Here is a 22,391-nt window from a genome sequence, read left to right as displayed (position 1 = left end):
ATAGACATAGCCATGGTGCATAGCACTGACAGGTTTAAATTAGTGATTATCACAAGAAAGCAATTATGTTCTAAAATCTTTTACTTGGTTCATATTAAATTCAAGTAATCAAATAAAAAAACTTTCATGTGAGGGCAGAGAACATCTTACATTCATATTTTAATAAGTCCTTTATATACATGTAGGTAGTCTTAAAATTTATTTTAAAACATCTTTAAAAGCTAGGAGAAAAATGAAAATTTTTATTATCAAAAAATGCAAAATGTATTCAAGTATATATCACAAAGTGTAAGTATATCATTTTACTTAATTGTATGGTATAAAAGTATAAAACTTAAATGCTAAATTACATAGTAGCATAATTGTTAATGGCAGGAGGTATTGGTGACATTGGCAAGCGTGGTGGTTCTGAACCAAGTAGCGGTGATTGTTCATCATGAAAGGAAAAACTTTTTTGTAAGTTTGGTAGTGTTGTTCTTTGACGCCTTTCACCAGGATTCCATTTTCTATAAACTAGAGCATTTAGCAACGCCTGCATTGGATTTAATAAAGCCTGAAACCACAAAATATTCTTATTATACATTATTTTTATTAACTTGACTATATACTTTGGATTTTAAAACTATGTAACTGTAAAAATAAACACTGCAACTGCACAGGTCCAAATCTATGTTTAACATATTCATCAAATTTGAAAAAAAAAATGTTAATCAATATTTTTTTTGTATTAGTATTTATTTGCACTAATTACTTCTGTCATAAATTCATTCGCAGGGCATTAAACATATTATAAATAATTTAATAGTTTATGGAAATTTTTCTAGTTTATTTCACAAAAAACAAATTACTTCTAGTAAAACTTAAAATAAAAAAAATGTCTAATTTTTTTTTATATTCTTTTAGAAAATATTGTCAAATATCTTATCAGCGTCTTTAAAACTACACTTAGAATACACAACATTTTACAGCAGTAACTAATGATGTTGCCCTTTAGGTAGGTGACAAACTTTAGTCCTGAGGCATTTCTAGCTTTTAATTATTTAGAACACAACCCCATAACAAATAGTAATTCAATGTTTAAACTTAAAGGATAAAATAAAACAGTATAATACAAATTACTTACCATTATATACCATATTGAGATTATAATTTTAACAGGCATATTAAACCACATTGTCCATACCAAGAATCCATTAATAAGATTTGGTATCCAACATACATAAAAAACAGCATTTATAAGAAAGAACTTCAACCTTAATGTGTCCACAACTCTTCTTTCTTTGCTTGTAAACTGAAATATTAACATAAAACTAATTTCATCATACATGTTATGTTGTTTGCAACTGAAATTTTAAAAGTAACTAGGATATTACCAGTTAATAAAAATTAAATTGACTGTCAAATTATTGAAACTCATTACCAACAAAGTGATTATATCATGTAATTATTATTGTACTTGTTTACAATTTTCATGACCACTAATTATTTTCATTAGTAATTTATGTTGCACAAATTATTATTGTTAAGTCATTATTGTAGGCATACCAAAAACATGCATTACTAGAAATACAAGAAGTAAATTCTAATGAGCAGAGTACCTGAGCCAATGGGAGTGCTACAGCCATTTCAATCTTCTTACTTGCCAATACATAAATAACAGGATTGACTATCATCACCATAGCTATGGGCAGGTATGTCACACAGTAGTTGGGAAGAATTCTTAAGAAAGCTGATGAAATAGATGATATATTATGACATCTGAAAAAGAAAAGAATATTAAACAATTTCATATTGATTTTTAGCTTTAAGAAGGATAATTGCAAGCACATAACATTCTTTATAAAAGCATATCCTGTAGTTACTTACGTAGCATTTGGTATATAAAGTATAGATAATCCAATGCTAGTGGTAGCTGCTGGTAATCCCCAAGCCAAAGAATGGTAAAGAACAGGGCGGGAATCAATACCTTTTATTGAATGCCAGGTATCAATAGCGTAAAATAATGTCCAAAACCATGTTGCTGTATAGAAATACTGAGTCCATGCCTTGAAAATTAATATTAATATATATAATATTATTTACATGTCACTTGCATAGCACATTAAATCTAAAAATAATAATTAATATATGACTTACCGATATTATACTACAAAACAGTACACTAACATCATCATTTGGCATTGGCATGATACTTTTGTACTGCAACCATAAGGACGATCTGATTAAAACACCTGAAATATTAAATAAAAATATACCTTTAATTACAAGATACAGAATATTATATTTGATGGCCTCCGTGGTGCAGTGGAATGTGTAATGATTTTACAAGACAGAGGTCCTGGGTTTAACCCTGGCTGGGCCAATTGAGGTTGTCTTAGTCTAGGTCTGGTTGGTGGGAGGCTTCAGCCATGGCTAGTTACCATGCCAGCGGTAAAGACGCACCAAGTGATTTAGTGTTTGGCACTAATCTCAATGCTTGCTGCAATACTTTTACTTGTGAATAAGACGCTGGTAGGTTATAACATTATATATATTCCACTAATTAATAGTACATGAGTAATGGAAGCGGCGAAATTATAATTCAGGCTCTTGTTTGAATATCAGTCCGGTACAATGTTGTGTAGAAACCGAAGGACGAGTGGATTTTCATCCTCCTCCTAACAAGTTAGTCCCCTTCCATTTTAGATTGTATCATCACTTACCATCAGGTGAGATTGTAGTTAACTTGTAAAGAATTAAAAAAAATGTTTTACTGGTTTGGTTTGCCCTTCCAGTGCAAACCCATGCTCTAAGTAAAAACAATAATTTTAATCTAGGTGAACTTTTGTATAATTTTAATCTAGGTGAATAGTCTGAGCATGTGTTTACCAAGAGAAGCTAATAAATCTGCAATAGCCAACCAGATGATGATGTGTCGCCCTCTGGTAGGAGATAAACTATGAAGTCTTGAGGCATTTCTAGTTATACTCCGAGGGAAGATCTGAAAAGATTAAAATAACTTTACTCATCATCAACGCCTATACCTTATCCAACTTAAGTGGAATAAGGTATCGGTATATCCACTTAAGTGGGATAAAGTGGGCTTCTACTTTTAACATTATTCTGGTAATATAACAACATTAGTATCATAGCAAAAAACTATCACTATGAGAATTCCCACAGGTTTTGTTAAAAACTGTTTGAAATTCAGTTTTTAACAAATCCTGCAGGAACACAAGTGACCTATGTGGTAATCTAGGGTATAATCTATCCCCATTCTAAATTTCAGCCACATCAGTTCAGTTGTTTTGGTGTGCAAGAGTAAGTAACAAACATTTATACAGTTGAAAGAAATATTTACCTAAAAATGTAACCCTAAATTGAGATGCTTTATCAGACTAAGATGCCAAAGAGCTTCCCTTAAACCCTTCTAATGTTTCCTCAGTAACAGAAGAATTAAACTATAGAATAAATTGCCTGAATATGTGGTAACAGCAAAGTTACTAAATGTATTCAAGAACTATTTGGACAAATATACAACAAATATATGAGAATGATATAGGCGCTTCAGCGAAAGCTGCTAAGTCTTTAATATAATAATAATAATACATCCATCCATACAAACTTCCATGTGTATAATATTTGTGAAACTAGTAGGATGTACTCACCTGGTATAATGAACCAAGAATTCCAATTGTTGAAGACACTAAGCACACAGTGTTATAGGATTCAGTATTAAATTCATCCATAATTTTAATCGCCAAATCTTCATTATTTCCAGTGTGGTGGCAACAAAATGTTTGTATGGTAGGATCAGACATTTTGGAAATTTAAATATTTTGGAAGGGCACAAAAACATATAAAGTAAAAGGTCACGGACACGATTTGAAAAATCACATCTATAAAACACGTTTCGTTACACAATTAATATTATGAATTCTAGACATAAATTAACCATTTTCATAGCCAACAATTCTCGAGATCTAGCTTAGAAAATAATTTACTCTCATATAACTTTATGTTCAATGTATTATTTATAATTCAAGTACTCAAGTAGTGAAAAATGAAGTCTTAGAAATTAAACCGAACCATTTACATAGGTATTTACTACTTAGTTAACATTTAAAAATTAAAATCGAATTGATCGAAATAAAAAATCTCAAAACAAAATCAATAAAAAATTAAAAACAATAGCCAAAGAGTATGTAATCCTACGGTACAATCACAGATTACTAATAAACGTAATAGTAGAATACGTCATAGATACAATATGATACCTACGTAGTTTATAATAATCTGTGATAGTAGGTAAATTTTCAAACTTGCTTGAACCTTCAAATTCTGAAAAACTATTAAATACAATGATACAGTCTATACTTTAAACTAAAAATCATTCTATCATAAAAATTGATTTTACCTAAATTTATAACAGAAATAAAGGTGCTGTGCACTTGTGCACTTTGTTATTTAACATAGACTATCTACATTTTTAAAGGTTAAAGAGCTGTGATAGCCCAGTGGATATGACCTCTGCCTCCGATTCCGGAGGGTGTGGGTTCGAATCCGGTCCGGGGCATGCACCTCCAACTTTTCAGTTTTGTGCATTTTAAGAAATTAAATATCACGTGTCTCAATCGGTGAAGGAAAACATCGTGACGAAACCTGCATACCAGAGAATTATCTTAACTCTCTGCGTGTGTGAAGTCTGCCAATCCGCATTGGGCCAGCGTGGTGGACTATTGGCCTAACCCCTCTCATTCTGAGAGGAGACTCGAGCTCAGCAGTGAGCCGAATATGGGTTGATGACGACCGATCTAGATTAATTTTGGCTATAAGTATTATGTATACTGTCTACACTGTAGAAATAATGTACCTATTTAGTTAATAGTTAGTCTAAAATTGTTAATAGCATTACGGAGCGACACTCTGTGATAAAGCTTTTCAGTAAAGATTAAAAAATAATCATTCTCAAAAAAGTCAACAACTTCATCATCATCATCATAACTAACGTAATCGATATTTTTTACACAGAGTAACCAGAGTGAGTCTTTACAGCTGTGGGTGAAGCCGGCGAGAACCCCAAAAAAACAAACGACACGCGTGCGGCTCCTTGACATCCACATAACGTTGCTATCTACAAACTTTTTTCATAATTTACCTGAATTTATCCTAAAAATTTATAAATAATATTTTTCTTTTATATTGGACAACAAGGACAACAACTTCTTAGCATTAAAGTACTGCATACCTTAAAAGTTGTCTTCTTAATGCTTAATAAATAAAGATTTTTCCAGCTTGCTTAATTGTCTTACTAGTGCATACCCGGATCAACAACCTTATGCACGCCATTGGGTAGTGGTATGGTAAGGGTAGAGTAGGAGTAGGGTAGAAGTATCGTAAGGGTAGGGTAGTGGTATGGTCGGGGTACGGTAATGGTAGAGTAAGAGTAGAGATGCCCTGGAAATGTGGTGTTGGAGACTTTTTTTTCTGATTGTGTAAGTGCCGTAGGCTCCATATGGGACCTCAGCGGCGTCATCAGGGGGTGTTGAGGATTCCTTGGACGACACTAACCTTGAACCAATTTTTCAATTCTCAACGAACTAAAGATTAAAGAAAGTTTTCGTCGACTGTGCTTTTACGGATTTTAAAGCTCTTTGGTCACATCTCCAGAAATCAGGATACAATTGAGCGGATAATAGTGCAGGCAAGATCCAGAAACACATCTCTAACCTGCTGGACAGATTTAGTCAAGGATATAACATAATTATCTATGGTGGAGTGTTCCCATAATGTAGCCAATCGCCGAAAGTGGAGGAGCACAGAATAAGTAGTAAGAGTAAGAGTAGATAAGATCTATGGTAGTGGTGGAGTAGGGGTAGGGTCAAAGTATCGTAGGGGTAGGTTGGTGGTATGGTAGGGGTATGGTAGGGTTGGGGTAGAAGTATCTATAGTATAGAGTAAGGCTTGGATGGTATGATAGTGGTAGAGAAGGGGTAGGTTAGTGGTATAGTATGGGTAGGGTAATAGTAGAGTAGGGATAAGGTAGAAGTATCGTAGAGGTAGTGTAGGGGTTGGATAGCGTAAGGGTAGAGTAGGGGTAGGTTAGGTGTATGGGTAGGGGAAGGTTAATAGTGACCCTATATTTTGATCCTTCAAATTTCAACCCTTATTTATAGGACAGCTAGTCAGCTAGTCTTATTATATTTATAGAGAGATGTGATAGCCTTGTGGAGATGACCTCTGCCTTCGATTCGGAGGGCGTAGGTCGAATCTGGTCCGGGGCATGCACCTCCAACTTTTTATTTATGTGCATTTTAAGAAATTAAATATCACATGTCTCGAACGGTGAAGGAAAAACTTCGTGAGGAAACCTCCATAATTGAGAATTTTCTCAATTCTCTACGTGTGTAGTCTACCAATTTCCATTTAGCCAGCGTGGCTAAGGCTTAACCCCTCTCATTCTGAGAGGAGACTCGTGCTCAACAGTGAGACGAATATGGGTTGTCAATGATGAATGATGATGATAGTATTATTATAGATTTAAAGGTAAGTAAGTACCTAGTTAGAAATAAAAATCAAAAATATTTTTATAAATTTAATATCTCGGTTTTATTATATCTATCTACTTAAATGCCTTCTTAGATACCTACTAGCTACATATTGTGTAAAAACATAATAAAAAGAAACCTAGATTCTAAAAATGAAACATTAACTCCTACCGGTTAACATGAAAACATTTATAATGAAGTAGGTAGTTCCAAGGTAGTTCCTTATAATAAATAAGCAATCAATGACGATATATTTTGATTGATGTAATAAAGGAAACATTGTGTTTGAAACGATATTTTTATTTAACGATATTTTTATATCAATCCGAATACATTCGATTTTCAAAAGTCAAAAATATAATTATAATAATTAACACAATTAACAGATTAGTATTTAAGTTGCTAGGTAATCGTTATGTAATGCACTTGGAAACTATTCGTAGTACACTGTAATTATTAATTTATAGTTTGCTGATGTTCTGTTGTATTCAATGGAATAACAGTTAAATCGTGCTTCACACTAAAACAAGGATTTATTGGATCACGAATATCTCCGTTTTCCACATTGCAATTCAAATCCGTTCCTTGAGTTTTTAGATTCTCTTCAGCAGTAGAAAGTGGTAAAGCACTAGGTTGATCAGAGTAGTTCATTGTAATATTACCAGACGAAGTACCATTCTCAAAAATCATAGGATTATCAAGTATCGGTGGTTCTGTAACGTTGTTTTCAGCAGCTGTATTTAATAATACTGAACATGGAATCGTGGTCATGAATTCTTTTCCAGCTTTTGTAACAACTGTAATCGTACATTTTGTTTTATCTTCTGTTTGATTATTCATACTAACATCTTTTACGTCAGCTTCTGGGGTAAATGATGTTGCAATTGAACAAGGTATGGCAAGGATTTCTGTGTTATTCCCATTGTCTATCGTGAGTGTACAATTAACCAAATCACCTAAAATGGGATCAACAGCGGGAGCGGTATTGTTATCTGGAGCAACTGCAATTGGTTGTCCTCGGTTATCATAAATAACCGTATGATGATGATGACCAGTCGACCTAGCTAAATTCCATAAAGCTAAACCAGTTAAAACGGTTCCAATACCCGCACCTGCAATACCCACTCCAGTCAAAGCGCTTCCCGTGCGACTTACACCTCCGAAACCTCTTCCACTATTGACATAGCTTCCAAAATATCCTGGAGCTTGAGGACTATATTGACCTGGTCCGCCATGTCCGCCATATCCACCATATCCACCATATCCGCCATAACTATGTCCACTTGTATATGGGGGTGGTGGGCCTTGAGGATGATGATTATAGTAGCCGTTTCCTCCACTTGAATAAGGAGGTGGTGCCCCTTGTAGATTGTTGTAATTGTTACCAGCGTTCGAATTCGGATAACTACTTCCACTTTGCGGTTTGTTATAATTAGGAGCCGAGTTTATACCTTGATATGATGTTTGACCAGCGTTGTGACCGGATAATCCTTGCCCTTGTGGGTAGCCAGATCCCGAACTAGAACCTCCGGACAGTCCGTTAGACACTGGATATGAATGACTATTCTGTTGCGAATGCGGAGCGGATTGTTGTACCGGTACATTACTTCTTTGGATGCTGTCCTGATAACTAGGGGGTTGTTTGGGTTGTGGGTATCCTCCTCCAGAGCTTCCTGATAATCCGTTTGATGCTGGATATGAATTACTTATGTGACTGCTTTGTGGCGATTGAGGAGCAGAATGTTGCACCGGTACATTGCTTCTTTGTATGCTCTCTTGATAAGTTGATGGTTGTTTTGGTTGGTTATTACCAGAGAGTCCAGTATGACTCGACGGATAAGAATGACCTTGGTTACTCGATTGAGATTGTCTTGAAGATGTTTGGGTTTTTTGAGCTGGCTTTTCCTGCCATCCAAAGAGAGATGGTTTGGGTGCTGACTGTTGAGGGTAACTGAAGGATGTGGGTGCGGGTTGCGGGTTTGATTTTTTGCCGGAACTACGTCCCGAGCCTGAACTTCGACTGCGAGACAATTTCTTCGTTTCACTATCACTCACTACAGCCAGTACCACAAATAAAGTTAAAAGAATTGTCGTTTTCATTTTGAATGTCAAATATTTCAATGATCGTCGCAAAACTTCATCTCAGAAGGTAACGTGTGCTTGTAGCGATCGTACAGCGTAGTATGTTTCTAGAACGTGACCGTTGGTCGATCACTCTACGAGTATTATTATAGGGGAGGTCTACCTTTGCATGACGCGCGCAAACAATTTACTTTCGTAAAATCAATAGAGTTACCACGGTGCTAGTTCTACTAACATTAAAAATAGAATAGAATAACACTGTTAACACGTTATAAGGTTTTAGAAATAAAAGAGCTTTTTTACTAAAAACGCAATAAAATATTTAGGTACCTGCCTACTTATTTTGTTTATTTAGAGGTATGTAAATACTGAGGTAGGTACCTACTTACCTTGTATTTATACTCGGTATTTATGTAGCTACTTCCCGAACTACCTTCTGCCATAAAAAACATATTGCCGAACTTACTCGTAGTTAAGATAGATAAATAGGAGATAGGAGTATACTGGTGTTTGGTAATTTATATTTTTAACTCAGAATAGAGAAAGCTTTGAGTTTTAATAAAATTGTAAATGTTTAGTTCTATAATACATGAAACCGAGGCTGTTTTAACGTAGGTATGGAGCATACCTATACCAACAGGAATCCGCAATTTCCAGAAAGATGTGGTTTCCATCCCAGTATTTTTAGTTATAATGGTGCAAGCCGAATCTGCCACTCTATTATGTAAGTAGGTACCAGCGGCGAAGAGTCCATACAGGCCGATTCCCGCCGGGTTACATTTTAAAAATCCATACATTTGTATGAGAAACCAGAGTTTGTATCAAGCTGTATGAATTTACTTTTCTTTGGGGCGCCTTGCCTTTGTCAAAAGTTCATCCTTCGCTATGTACCTAGCTCTGTAACGCGCATACGGAAAGCGTGATCCGCTCTTATACATCTTCTTGTCCAATGAAGCAATAAAATCAAACCACAAGAAGCAAACAGTTTAAAACCCCGCTGTAAATCGGAAAATATCAAGATTCAACCTAGTCAAATCAACTTTTTCAAAGGGATGTAGAACCGTTCTTATATACAAATTATATATTATGTATAACACGTACATATTTTGTCTAATACACAACTCTCCTTTTGTTTTTTTGATAAACAAAAAATCTTGGCTGAGTTAGTTATAGGTACCTACTTCTCGGACTTAGACGTTTGGAACCTTCGTAAGTTTAATTTGAAGTTTCGACGTAGTAATTAATAATTATTATTTTTACCACTATCTTATAACATTACCTGACTTTCAAGTGCTTGTAAACTAAGCTTGAAGTAAATGTATTTTAACTTTGACTTTGATGGTTAAAATACAGACTTGGCCAGTGGTAGCACTGCAGCGGAGGAACGGAAGTTATACTTGTCCTTGTTACCGCTGTAAACATTGGGGATAAAGAGCAGCATCCTTATGTCTTCGGCATAAAGCTGTATTTGTAGACTGTTTACAGTATTCCATCAGCAGTTTATCCAATTTAAAGTCTCTCGAAGATTCAATTGGTAAATTGAGCGAGAATCTAGACTTCGGTGGATTGACTGACCCAAGATAAGCTGTTTGGTATATTTACCATTTGTTTGAATACGCATTACACAAAGTTAAGTGATTGAGACGAAAATTTCGCAGTTTTACCTCTAAGTTTAATAAATAAGAAAACCAATGTCGAACACAATGTCGATTCACAGTATTTGTCAGGCAGTTAATGGCAGAGCAGGAGACCTTGAGTGGAGTCACGCACTTGTGAACGTTGTATGTAAGGTTATAGGCGCCTTTAACAGTTAACCAACACTCCCCCTGATAGACTCCTCATAACAATAACCCACACGGTGAGAGACAGACAGACGAAACTATAACGCTTCCTCGTGGACTACGGAACCCTAAAAATGAGGAATAAAGAAGTAAAACAGATGTAAATCTTGAGATTTATTAGGTAATACGAAATTACGAAGTTCGTAATAAACTGATTTGGTTTTCAGCTAAATAGCTATTATAATGAAAAAAAATACAGAACAAATGAATTGTTTTTGCATTGTTATATTGAAGCGCGAAATTATTTTGAAATAAGAACATGATTGTACAGTGTTGAATATGGCAAGGTACATTATACACCAGGCGCTGTGAGAAATTTTGTGTGCACATTAGGATGATCGCGATAAACTAAACAGAAATTTAGTTTTGAACTGGATTTTGCCAGGAGGTTTGTCGATCCAACATTTTTATACCCTCTTCAATATCGAGTCTCAACATATACTTTGCAACAATTTCATTGTTTCTACGTTTTATTAAGAATGTCCAACCATCTATTTTTATTTTCGCAACAAAAAGTATCTTATCCTACGAAGTATCGTAGACCTCTAATCGTACTAAGTTTTATTTATGTGATTTTTTAATGGATTCGCTATAAGTATTTTATTGAATGCGTCAACACATCAGTAGGTACATAGTTACATATAAATTCAAGATAAATCGTTTTGCTCAAGAGTACACGACGAAAAACTACAAGCAAGCTTTTTTCGTGTCTATCGATCTCCCTGTTTGTTCGGGCTAATATGTAACGGCTAAACCGATTTTGACGGGGCTATCACTGGAAGTTAGCGGAAGTAATGGAGCAACATTGATAGATTGTATAGTTTTAGCAGACTCAGAAGTTGATTACAAAAATAAGAAAACCAATGTCGAACAAAGGTCGACAATGACAACTTAAACACAATATTTATCAGGACAACTTAATTAACAAATCAAAATGTAACCAAAATAAGACCCTAGAATGGCTGAGACTGACCTTGAGTGGAGTCACGAACTTGTGATCGTTGTATGTAGGGTTAAGGGATCCCTTGACAGTTAACCAACACTCCCCTTTTCCACTCAAGTCACTCACCCTGCCTATTCCAAGTAACTCATAAAGAATTACACAAAAAGAAATGTAGACGGCTCGAACGCCACGAGCATTCTGAAGCCGACCTTACGACGATTACAATAGTTACTTTTTATTCCAAAAAAAATCCGTGGTTCCCGCGGTATTTGAAAAAACTGAAGTTTACGTGGACGTCTCGGGCGTCTGCTAGTTCTACTAATATTATAAACGCGAAAGTTTGTATGAACGCTTGGATGTATGTTTGGATGTTTGGATGTTTGTTACTCTATAACGCCGCTGCTACTGAAGCGATTTAGCTGAATATTGGAATGGAAATAGATTTTACTCTGGATTAACATATCCCGAAAAAATCCATGGTTTCCCGAGATTTGCGAAAACTGATGATTTTGATGATATGAATGTTTGTTACTCTTTCACGCCTCAACTACTGAACTGAATTAGCTGAAATGGGGTATTAAAATATATTATAGACTACTTTTTATCCCGAAAAAATCCATGGTTCCCGAGGGATTTGTGAAAAACTATATTCCACGCGGACGAAGTCGTGGGCGTCTGCTAGTTCTTAATAAAACATGCAGTAAAATTGGTTCAAAGCATAATATTGAAGGTGGATGGTAGGGTATAAAAAAATTGGACCAACAAACCTGACAACATCCAAAAACATCATCTGTATGCTTTTATAAGTTCATTTCTTTAATGAGTTCAAAACGTGAACTGAATGCGTTCCTCATATTACGCACACTGGACTTCTCAAAGTGCCTGGTGTAATGTTAACGATCTACATCTAATATTATAAAGCTGAAGAGTATGTTTGTTTGATTGAACGCGCTAATCTCAGGAACTACTGGTCCGATTTCAAAAATACTTTCAGTGATAGATGCCCATTTATCGAGGAAGGCTTTAGGCTATATTTTATTTTCAAAAAATTAGGGATCCTTCCTGAAACTCCAATAATGTAACCCAAGGTGTACAAAAGCTTTGTTTACATGGCGTGCGCTGCAAAAACTATTGATGTTAGAATAAAATAATGTACTACAAATTTGCAGAACACATCATTTTCTACAAAAAATGCAACTTTTATTTGAAACCCAACTCGAGTATATTTGCAGACATTCGGTTGTTCTTCCCCACTTTCAACCCTCACAACTTTTAAACGGCTCAACCGATTTTCATGAAATATGTTTAAGAACACTCGCCCGTAAGTCAACTTTGATACAAAAAAAAACTAAATTGCAATCGCTTCATCTATTCGGGAACTATGGTGCCACAGACAGACAGATAGACACGTCAAACGTATAACACCCCTCTTTTTGTGTTAGGGTTTTTTATATTTGTTTTAGGTACATATTAAACACTTATAATATATATTTTTTTGTCAGGCATCATATAGGACACAATGACCACTCACCGAAAATATTGTGGGGCACAATTTTGTATACTAGGAACTGCTTAAAATGTAACTGTAAGATGCTCTAGCCGCAAATATAAACGATGTGGAAGAATGAGAGACCTAACTTCAGTTCAGCTGCCTTATCATTGATTTTCCTGCAAATAAATGACTTGTAACTAATCGCTTAATGTACATAATTAAATAATTATAATTTATAGGCACATAAATAATAATAACAATTGAAACTGATATTCATTGCAAAGAGAGAGGTATTGTAAGTTTGACCGCTATGTGGGTCTATCAGTTGGGACTTGGGTGTAACTTGCACCGCAGCTCTGAATTTTGATAATTTTACAGAAAAGCGATTTAAATTTTTTTTAATGAAAAAATGGTGGGAGGTTTAGGTCGTGGTTTGCTACCACCCTACTGACAAAGACGTACCGTCAAGCGTTTTAGCGTTCCGTTACGATGTCGTGTAAAAACCAAAAGGGGTGTGAATTTTCATTCTACTACTAACAACTTAACAAGTTAGCCCCCTTAGAAGAATAAAAAAAATCTATATATTAAAATTAACTATATTAATATGATAAAGAGGAGAGATATGTATTTTTGTATATAACAAATAAAGTTAATAAATAAATAAATCTATAATTTCATAAAATCAGGTTTATTAATAGGTAGGTACACGTAACACAGCCTATACGATTACTTGGGGCTAAGAAGAGATGTGTGTATTGTTTAAGTATTTTTTAAATTAAAGTCAAAACTACTGGACCGATTTGAAAAATTCTTTAACCAATAGAAAGCTACATTATCAGGGAGTAACAAGGGCTATATTTTTATCTCCGTAATACCACGGGAATGGCAATTGCGCGGGTGAAACCACAAGGAACGAAGGAAGGAATATATAAGATAGCAATTACATTGTGGTGAAATTCTGCGGCACTTTTTATGTAAGCGCAGTAATATGGCATAAATTCACAATTTAACGAGTAAACTATAAAACTACTGGACCGATTTCAAATGTACTATAATGCGATAGGTTTCCTTTTAATTTAATTATATATCCCACTTCTGCGAATTTTTTGATATATTATCCATAAACAGTTCAGCTGGTTGAGGACGGTATCACTTGAATCTAAAAAAATCTAAATCTAGCTCTTAACACCTTAATATTTCACAATCAGATAAATCAGATTACTGATTATGCATTACTAATACCTGCATCGCATTACTGATACCTACTGATACCTGCATCGCAAAAATTCAGCCCTGCGAATGACCAACCCGCATGCCCTGCGTGGTCATTTATGGGCATTTTCCTTATAATGAACTACAACAAAACTCAACAGCCCCTAGTCCCCGGTGGCCCCGCTATTCCCGGCTCTGGCAGCGGTGGGGCATGGGGTGTCAAGAATCTCCGGGGAGATTCCGCTGCCAACCCCGACGAAACCTGGTCGCTAACTGTGTCTCTAATAAAAAGGCTCAAAGTCACTGAGCGGGTGATGGAGCGAGCCATGCTTGGTGTTTCTCTGCGTGATCGAATCAGAAGTGAGCAGATCCGCAGAAGAACTAAAGTCACTGATATAGCTCAGCGAGTCGCGAAGCTGAAATGGCAATGGGCAGGCCACATAGCTCGAAGAGCCGATGGACGTTGGGATGCCAAAGTGCTGGAATAGCGACCCCGCACTGGAAAGCGCATTGTTGGTCGACCCCTCACTAGGTGGACTGAGGACATCGAGCGGGTTGCGGGGAGCCGCTGGATGCTCGCGGCTTGGGTTGCAGCCAGCAGTGGACGTCCATTGGCTGTTAATGATGATGATGATAATGATTGTCCTAGTAAAATGGTTGACCGTTACCGCGGTCTTAGACTCCGCCAAAATTCTTAATTTTGGTAGCTGCTAGCTACCAAAATGATGAAATTTTTGTTAATAAAAAAGTTAAACTTCTCAATAAGGTGAAACTACTCACGGAAAATTAGCTTCATAGTAACGTTCCCCGGATTCTGAACAAAATCGTTAGATTTATTACATTATATTTTTTTGAATTATTTTGAATTATCATATTAAAGCGCGAAATTATTTTAAAATAGAAACATGATGTTACAATGTTGAATAAGAAAAGGTACATTCGTCATGTAAATGATTTACATAAACATGAAAATGTATTTTTTAGTTATTATAAAATAGGGTACTCAAATTAGCAGCAATTTACAACAAATGAAGGAATCCAGTTATTGTAAATGTGTTTTAACGATTTTTTTATTTGATTCCCTAAGCTGTATCTATACTATACTAAAAAGTTATTTTTTATATTATTTTTTGCTTTTTAGTTTTTTTTTGTGATTTGAAGTCGGTTGAATTTTTTTTATTAAAAGTATTTTTCTGTTTTTAGTGTGTCCTAGCCCCGTTTTTAGTGAACGAAAGCGCCACAGTACGGGCAATTTCGTTATTTTAATTTTACCAAAAAATTACTAAACCTATTTTCATGAAAATTAAATGGGACCAATCTGGAACTATACTCTTTCAAACAAAAAAGAATTTTCTAAATTGGCAAAGAAATTATGGTAACAAACATTTGAAAAAAGAAACATACGCGTCGAATTGAGAACCTGCTCCTTTTTTAAATCGGTTAAAAAGCTACCGCTAATGAAATAAGTAACTTTTTTACATTACAAACAATAGCCTTGGCCACACTATACCTTGGTCATATAAAGGTAGGTACTTTACATACCTAAGTAAAGTGTATTTGGTGGGATTCAATATTATTATTCATAGTTTAGATTTAATTATTCAGCCATGCCATCTTAAACAGTGGGCAAAGTGGTACTAACCAAGCCTGCTCTATGAAAGAATCTCTGAATAAAGTATGAAAATCTTAGCGATTGGCTTAGAGGTTTTGTACACAACATTACTTGCTTCTGTATCAACAGTAATTCTTACTTCGACATGATTGATACATTCCATTGTCTACACACATATATATAAATGCAAAATATAATTGACTTTCTTATATCAAGAAGTCTTAAACACTGGACAGGTCTACATCTGGAAGGTAGGTTTTTGCTACGGATTTAACGTATCAGTTAAACGGAAATTACTAAAATCTATATTAACTCCTCTAATTCTGAGAGGAGACTCGAGCTCTGCAGTGAGCCGAATATGGGTTGATAATGATGAATGATGATATTAACTGATATATGGATTCATTTTTATATTTATGGAATATAGATATAAATTGTGTGTGTGTTGTATGTGTTTTCAGTAAATAAAGAATTCAATTAAATTGAATTGCGTGAGACCGGGTTTTCCAAACTTTTTATTTTATTTTTAAGTAAATTCTATAAAAGTATATTTCTTTCAGAGCGTAAGCATCAGCTATACAATTACAAAATTTCGTAACTGATAGCTTTGCCAGGTCACAGAATACAAATGAAACAGGTGCCAAAGTGCAATGTGTGTGTATGGAAAAGTTGATGGAGTTTAGGGTAGTATTCGCCGCTAGCTGATTGCTCTACCAGGGTGTAGTGCGTATGAAAAACTAAATGGGAGTGAGAGCAGAACTCGCGAATCTTTATATTTCTACATTACCTTAAGCTTGTAGCAATTTAGGTACTTACCTACTAACTCAGCAAAATTAACTTTTTATTAAGTAAACTAGCGGACGCCCGCGACTTTGTCCGCGTGAAACCCTACTACTACCCCTACCCAGACCCTACCCTACCCTAACCATATCCTACCCCTACCCTACCTCTAACCTACCCCTACCCTACCCTATCCTTACCCTACCCTACCCTACCACTACCCTATCCTAACCCTAACCAAACCCTACCCTAACCCTACCCTACCCCTACCCTACCACGCGACGGCGACGGAAGCTTAAAAAATGGAGTAACTTCTCCCGTTTTCTCAACATTTCCCTTCACTGCTCTGCTCCTATTGATTGTCCAGAAGTATGTAGAATAATTGTACCAAGTTTTGTTCAAATCCGTCGAGTAGTTTTTGTTTCTACAAAGAACTGTCTGTCTGTCTGTATAGACAGACAGACAGACAGACAGACAGACAAAAATTTTACTGATTGCATTTATGGCATCAGTATCGACCACTAATCACCCCCTGTTAGTTATTTTGGAAATATATTTCATGTATTGACCTCTCTACAGATTTATTATAAGTATAGATAAAATATTCTTCTTCAACAGGCTGCATGTCAAGATGCTTACACCATTGGCATTGCTAATATTGGGCATTTGCTCAGTAAGTTGTGACTGGATTGTTGTTCCACCTAATGAGCCTCCATGTCCTACCGGGTGGGATCGTGACATATATGGTATATGTCGTGATACGTAAGTACACATCTTGCAAATAAATATAAGTACGAACTAGGATTCGAGGAATTGGAATGAAACACCCGGTGACTCGTATGAGACTTTATTCCACTTCTTAATCCGAGTACCAATACACACTTCTAAACGTAAGCAAGTCGTTGTCCAAAATCGTAGCTGAGTTTACTATTGTCACCTTGTATCGCTGGTATCACTTCGATGTCACTTCACTTCGTTCCGAAGTTACACTATCACTATCATCCTATGCAGCTCGTATTTATACTTACCAGTGAAAATGATTCTAGATTATTCTGGGAATGAGTACAAAATTTTGAAAGACACGCGTACCTATTGTTTATTCCACGAAATTCGACACAAACAAGAACAATAGTTATCGCAGATTGTAAACAACTCGATATTGCAGAGTGATTGTGAACCTTATGTTAGTAGTTATACGGTCCCGTCACGAGTTGCTCGTCCCGAGCATCACTGTTACTGCCTTGGTATTTTGCTGGCCGGTCTATGTGCACCACTTTTAAGGATCCCCGTGATTGTCGTTGGATCCTGTATGTCACATTATTTATCCGGGTGTCCACCTTGTGTGGACCCTCCCATCAGGTTCACAATTTTGGAGATTTCCCTTTTCGGCGAATCGGATTGTGCAGCCAGACCAGTGTTCCTTCGTCGCATCTGTATTCGATTTTCGGTCGTATCTGATCATATTATTTTCGCTTGACTGCAACCCGTTTCCCGGACTAAAGCATGTATCTCGCGCATTTTCTCTCGTAAATTAAACACGTAGTCTAGCACGGTATGGGGTTCGTCTAGTGACACTCCAGTCAAAAGATCTGCTGTATGGGATATATTACAGTAATTGAGGTATAAAATGCTTTTGAAACCATCGTAACTTTAATTTTTATTTTCGACAATAATTATTACTTATCACCAATAACTAATAATAATATTATGACCTGAAGTTATGAAAGTGCTTGTAAACTGAGCCCAATAGAAATAAATGAATTCCGACTTTGACTTTGAATTAATGATGTAAATCAATAGTGTATGCCAGTACTCAGAAGGCTTTATCATACTCCACAAACGCTAAGCAAAGTGGCTGGTTATACTCTTGGGAGTTTTGTAAGACCTGCCGCAATGTTGGGTGTGGTCTATGGCAGTAAAGCATTTTGGGAAATCGCCTTGTTCGGGAGGCTGAAAGTCATCAAACCTCCGAGCGAAATTATTCGTTTTTTTTTTCTTTACAAGTTAGCCCTTGACTTCAATCTCACCTGATGGTAAGTGATGATGCAATTTAAGATGGTAGCGGGCTAACTTGTTAGGAGGAGGATGAAATTCCACTCCCCTTTCGGTTCCTACACAACATCGTACCGGAACGCTAAATCGTTTGGCGGTACGCCTTAGCTGGTAACTAGCCACGGCCGAAGCCTCCCTCCAGCCAGACCTGGAACATTTCAGAAAACCTCAATCGGCCCAGCCGGGGATCGAACCCAAGAAATCCGTCTTGTAAATTCACCGCGCATACCACTGCGGCACGGAGGCCGTCAAGATTCCTGGTGATTCTCAAGAACATCTTGTAGGCATGAAACAACAACGAGATGGGTTCGCAAATTTTCAGAAAGGTATTGTCACCAAATTGTAACCGTATTTGAAGAACAGGACCAGTACACGCCAGATACCATAATATAGATATACTTGTATACTAAACTTTTAATTTAAAAAATGTACTTTTTAATTCCTTTAAATATATTTAATGTGACCCTTGTCCTGAGACATCCCGTCGCCATAGGATTAATTTTTCACCACCGACATTTATTTTTATATTAAGATTATAATATATATTTCGTTTTATTAGATGGAAAGAGGAGCCCAAATCTCGAAGATTCAACAGCCCTCGACACTGTCGCCCTGGCCAGCACTGGGTCCATGGGCATTGCCATAACTTGTTGATGTTACTGTGAGTATGCTTCTATTACATTGTATTAAGTCCAATATTAGCGAATTTTGTTTCGGAACTAGCTTTGGAAACTAGTCTGGCATACTCCGATGTTGTATCTAATTAGAATAAGTACAAACTTTAATAATATTACTTTGATTTTTTAGAATGCCAAGTTTTGGACCGAACCAAATATTGGGCCCACATCACATAACATCGGACCTAAATTTGGCACCACATCACCTAGCATTGGATCCACATGGCTGTCCCCCCGGTCAAGAACGGAAACACGGAAAATGCTGGACGGAACCTTTAGATTTAAAGTGAGTAGGAATTTATATAGTAATATGCCTTTCACAGTACTAAAGGACGGCTCAGCGGGAATAAAAACACAACGGCCTTTTGCACCAGAAATATGGAATTTATTCTATTGTATTTATAATAAATAATAAAATCAATGATAATATAGGTATTTTTGCAGTTTTACATCTAAAAATGACATTTTCCTCATGCCGATCTCTCTTTCTCCTTCCTTCCACCATTTCCTTCTATCTCATCGACCGTCTACATCACCACCACTCAGCTCTGATTGGTCAACGTTTCTCATTGGTTGATTATAGTAACTTAGTCAATATTACAACTATTAATCTAACAAATCATTAATCGAATTTAAATAATGGAAAAAGAATAGCTTATAGTACATTATGGTATAAATACAGTAAGTTGAATATTACAGCCGAGGCGAAAATGCAAGGTCGAGCCATAGGCGAGAGCTTTACTATATATAGCTCTCGCCTATTCAAGCCTGAGCCTGAGCTCGAGATCTTTACCTGTTTTCCATATGGTGTCATTTTGATAAGCTTGTATTTTTTTTTATTTTTCAAGTGCGAGCGTTTTTTTAGGCAAATGCACCAACAACGTATCAGTAATACTGGCTGTATTACTGATAAAGTAAATTAATATTTTTGTGTTCCTGTTACAGATAAATGGTTGTCATTTTATGTCAAAATTATTAAAATATTTCATTTCAATTAAGTAAATGTCTTTTGATTATATTTTATCTCACAAAGTTCATTTTATTCATAAAATGTTAAGCATTTTTCTCCAAGAACTCTTTGCTAAGATATAAAAAAGTACCGTTCGTTGTTAGACGGATGAGAGGTTTTATATTACATTACGGCACATGTGCATTTTACATTAAATTACGGCACATGTGCGTAATGGGATACATTACGATATTGGAATTGGTGTAATAAGAGATACTTTACGGGCAAATAAATTGATCTATTGATTGACGAATTGATCAAGTAGATCAATTCGTCAATCAATAGATCAATTCGTTTATAAAAATGCAATTCGTAAAATTTTTGTCTGTCCTGCCAGATGTTTTGATTACGGCCTGCTAGAAACGCAATCACTGAGCGGCCGGACTTTAATTTCTAGTCTAATGTGTTCCTTGCATGAACTGCGAGGCTATGTTACAGCTAGATATGGTTTTCCTGTTAACAATAGATGAAAGTATCAAATATCCCTAATACTTTTACGAGTACGTTCTGCTATTGCTTAATAATGCAAATTAAAAAAAATATTAACTCTAACAAATATCACAATCGATCGATAAGATTACATAATTCATTGATATATATTTTTATGTTCTGTATTATAGATAACTACCTTCTTGCATAAATTGCTTTTTTTTAGACATCACAAAGGACACCATGAAGGACACATTAACGTACACGATGAAAAACACCATGAAGGACTCGTTGAAGGACACTATGAAGGTCACCATAAAGAACATCATGGAAGACACGATGAAAGACACCATGATCGGCACATTAAAGGACACCATGAAGGACTCTTTGAAGGACTCCATGATGAATACCAAGAAGAATATCCACACTTCCCGAAAACGTTTTGGGGCAAAATTTCGTATGCCCGAAGAAGGGCAGAGGAAGGAGATGAAGCACCTGAAATGGAAATGTGAGATGCTCGGGCCGCCAGTATGAACAATGTGGAAGAATCGGAGACCTAATGCTAGCGGCAGTTAGCCAAAAGACAGTTGAATATTCTTATCGTTGATTTTCTTGTAAATAAATGACTTCTAACTAATCACTTATCAACTTGATTAAATAATTAATCTACACATACTTGTACATAATAATAATTGAAACTGATCTTTTTTAGAAAGAATTTTTTTTATCAAAGAAAGGGGTGTTATCACAGATTAAGAATAATAGGCAGATGTAGCGCACGGAACACGGCGGTGTCGCAGCCGCTCCAAATACAAAATTCAAAAACGTATACATTCTCGAGTCAGTACAACACGAAGCGTTGCATCAGTAACTTTCAATATTATTCAAGAAAAATGGCGTCTTATGTTTGTAAATATTTTAAAAACTGTTCACAAACAAGTTTGTATATGCGGATGTCAAAGAGACGCGTGACGTTTGATTTTTTTTTAATAGGTTTCACCGGCTTCACCGCGCTGCTTGTAAAGATACTCTCTCTGTATGATCTTTACTCTGTAGGTAAACACAAAGCGGGCAAAACATATACTCGTATATGTTTTGCCCGCTATGTGTGTATGTCTGTTGCACGGTAGCACCTACCTAAGCCAGCGAACCAATAGGCTAGATGACACTTTTTTTTAAATGGCCTTAAATAGTTCATTACCGTACTAGATTTAAAAAAAAAATTTTTTTAGACGTGTTTACATGAAAACTTTAGTTTTTAAATAAGTTTTTAACCAATTTATTTTTATAACCACCGACTTCGATATCAAGACATGGACTAAACATTTTTTTTTATTCTTCACTACAATCTCACCTGATGATAAGTAATAATGAAAACCCACACCCCTCTGGGTTTCTACACGACATCGTACCGGAACGCTAAATTACGTGGCGGTACGCCTTTGCCGGTAGGGTGGTAACTAACCACGCCCGAAGCCTAAAACCTGGACAAATTAAAAAAACCTCAATCAGCTCAGCCGGAGATCGAACCCGGATGTGTATGCGTGAACGCCGCACGAAGGAGGCGTGAACCCTTTGTGGCGTGACAAAATACCGACTCTGATAGGGGAACAGGCGTGAAGCCCGCGGAAACCGTCCACATTCACGTTCGCGCCTGTTTATGGAGCTTCACGGCATTAATGTGGAGCCGGCCTTAGTTGACTGTTGATTTCTTCAAATAATCCAATCAATATTC

General features: G+C 36.1%; 3 protein-coding genes across 3 annotated transcripts; 1 reads left to right on the top strand and 2 right to left on the bottom strand.

Annotated features, from left to right (window-relative positions):
• Positions 1-239: 239 nt before the first annotated feature.
• On the bottom strand, positions 240-4,161 carry LOC112053365 (G-protein coupled receptor 143). Its single transcript, XM_024092769.2, has 7 exons — positions 3,648-4,161; positions 2,869-2,980; positions 2,137-2,231; positions 1,867-2,045; positions 1,599-1,758; positions 1,124-1,291; positions 240-553 (listed from the first exon to the last, which is right to left on the bottom strand). The coding sequence occupies exons 1-7, from the start codon at positions 3,798-3,800 to the stop codon at positions 347-349; spliced, it is 1,074 nt and encodes a 357-aa protein (XP_023948537.1). The 5' UTR covers positions 3,801-4,161; the 3' UTR covers positions 240-346.
• A 2,400-nt stretch (positions 4,162-6,561) lies between these two features.
• LOC112053357 (uncharacterized) lies at positions 6,562-8,752 on the bottom strand. The gene has a single exon (XM_024092757.2). It carries the CDS (start codon positions 8,625-8,627, stop codon positions 6,984-6,986), a length of 1,644 nt encoding a protein of 547 aa, XP_023948525.2. The 5' UTR covers positions 8,628-8,752; the 3' UTR covers positions 6,562-6,983.
• An 8,256-nt stretch (positions 8,753-17,008) lies between these two features.
• LOC112053350 (histidine-rich glycoprotein-like) lies at positions 17,009-21,304 on the top strand. The gene is made up of 4 exons (XM_052881629.1): positions 17,009-17,251; positions 19,101-19,202; positions 19,349-19,504; positions 20,883-21,304. The coding sequence occupies exons 1-4, from the start codon at positions 17,121-17,123 to the stop codon at positions 21,166-21,168; spliced, it is 675 nt and encodes a 224-aa protein (XP_052737589.1). The 5' UTR covers positions 17,009-17,120; the 3' UTR covers positions 21,169-21,304.
• The last annotated feature ends 1,087 nt before the right edge of the window (positions 21,305-22,391 follow it).

Source organism: Bicyclus anynana, chromosome 5 (genome assembly GCF_947172395.1).
Source record: "Bicyclus anynana chromosome 5, ilBicAnyn1.1, whole genome shotgun sequence".
In the NCBI taxonomy this organism is placed as follows: Eukaryota; Metazoa; Arthropoda; class Insecta; order Lepidoptera; family Nymphalidae; genus Bicyclus; species Bicyclus anynana.
Note: the sequence above shows the minus strand (reverse complement) of the source record. Positions and strands in the feature narration are given on the sequence as shown.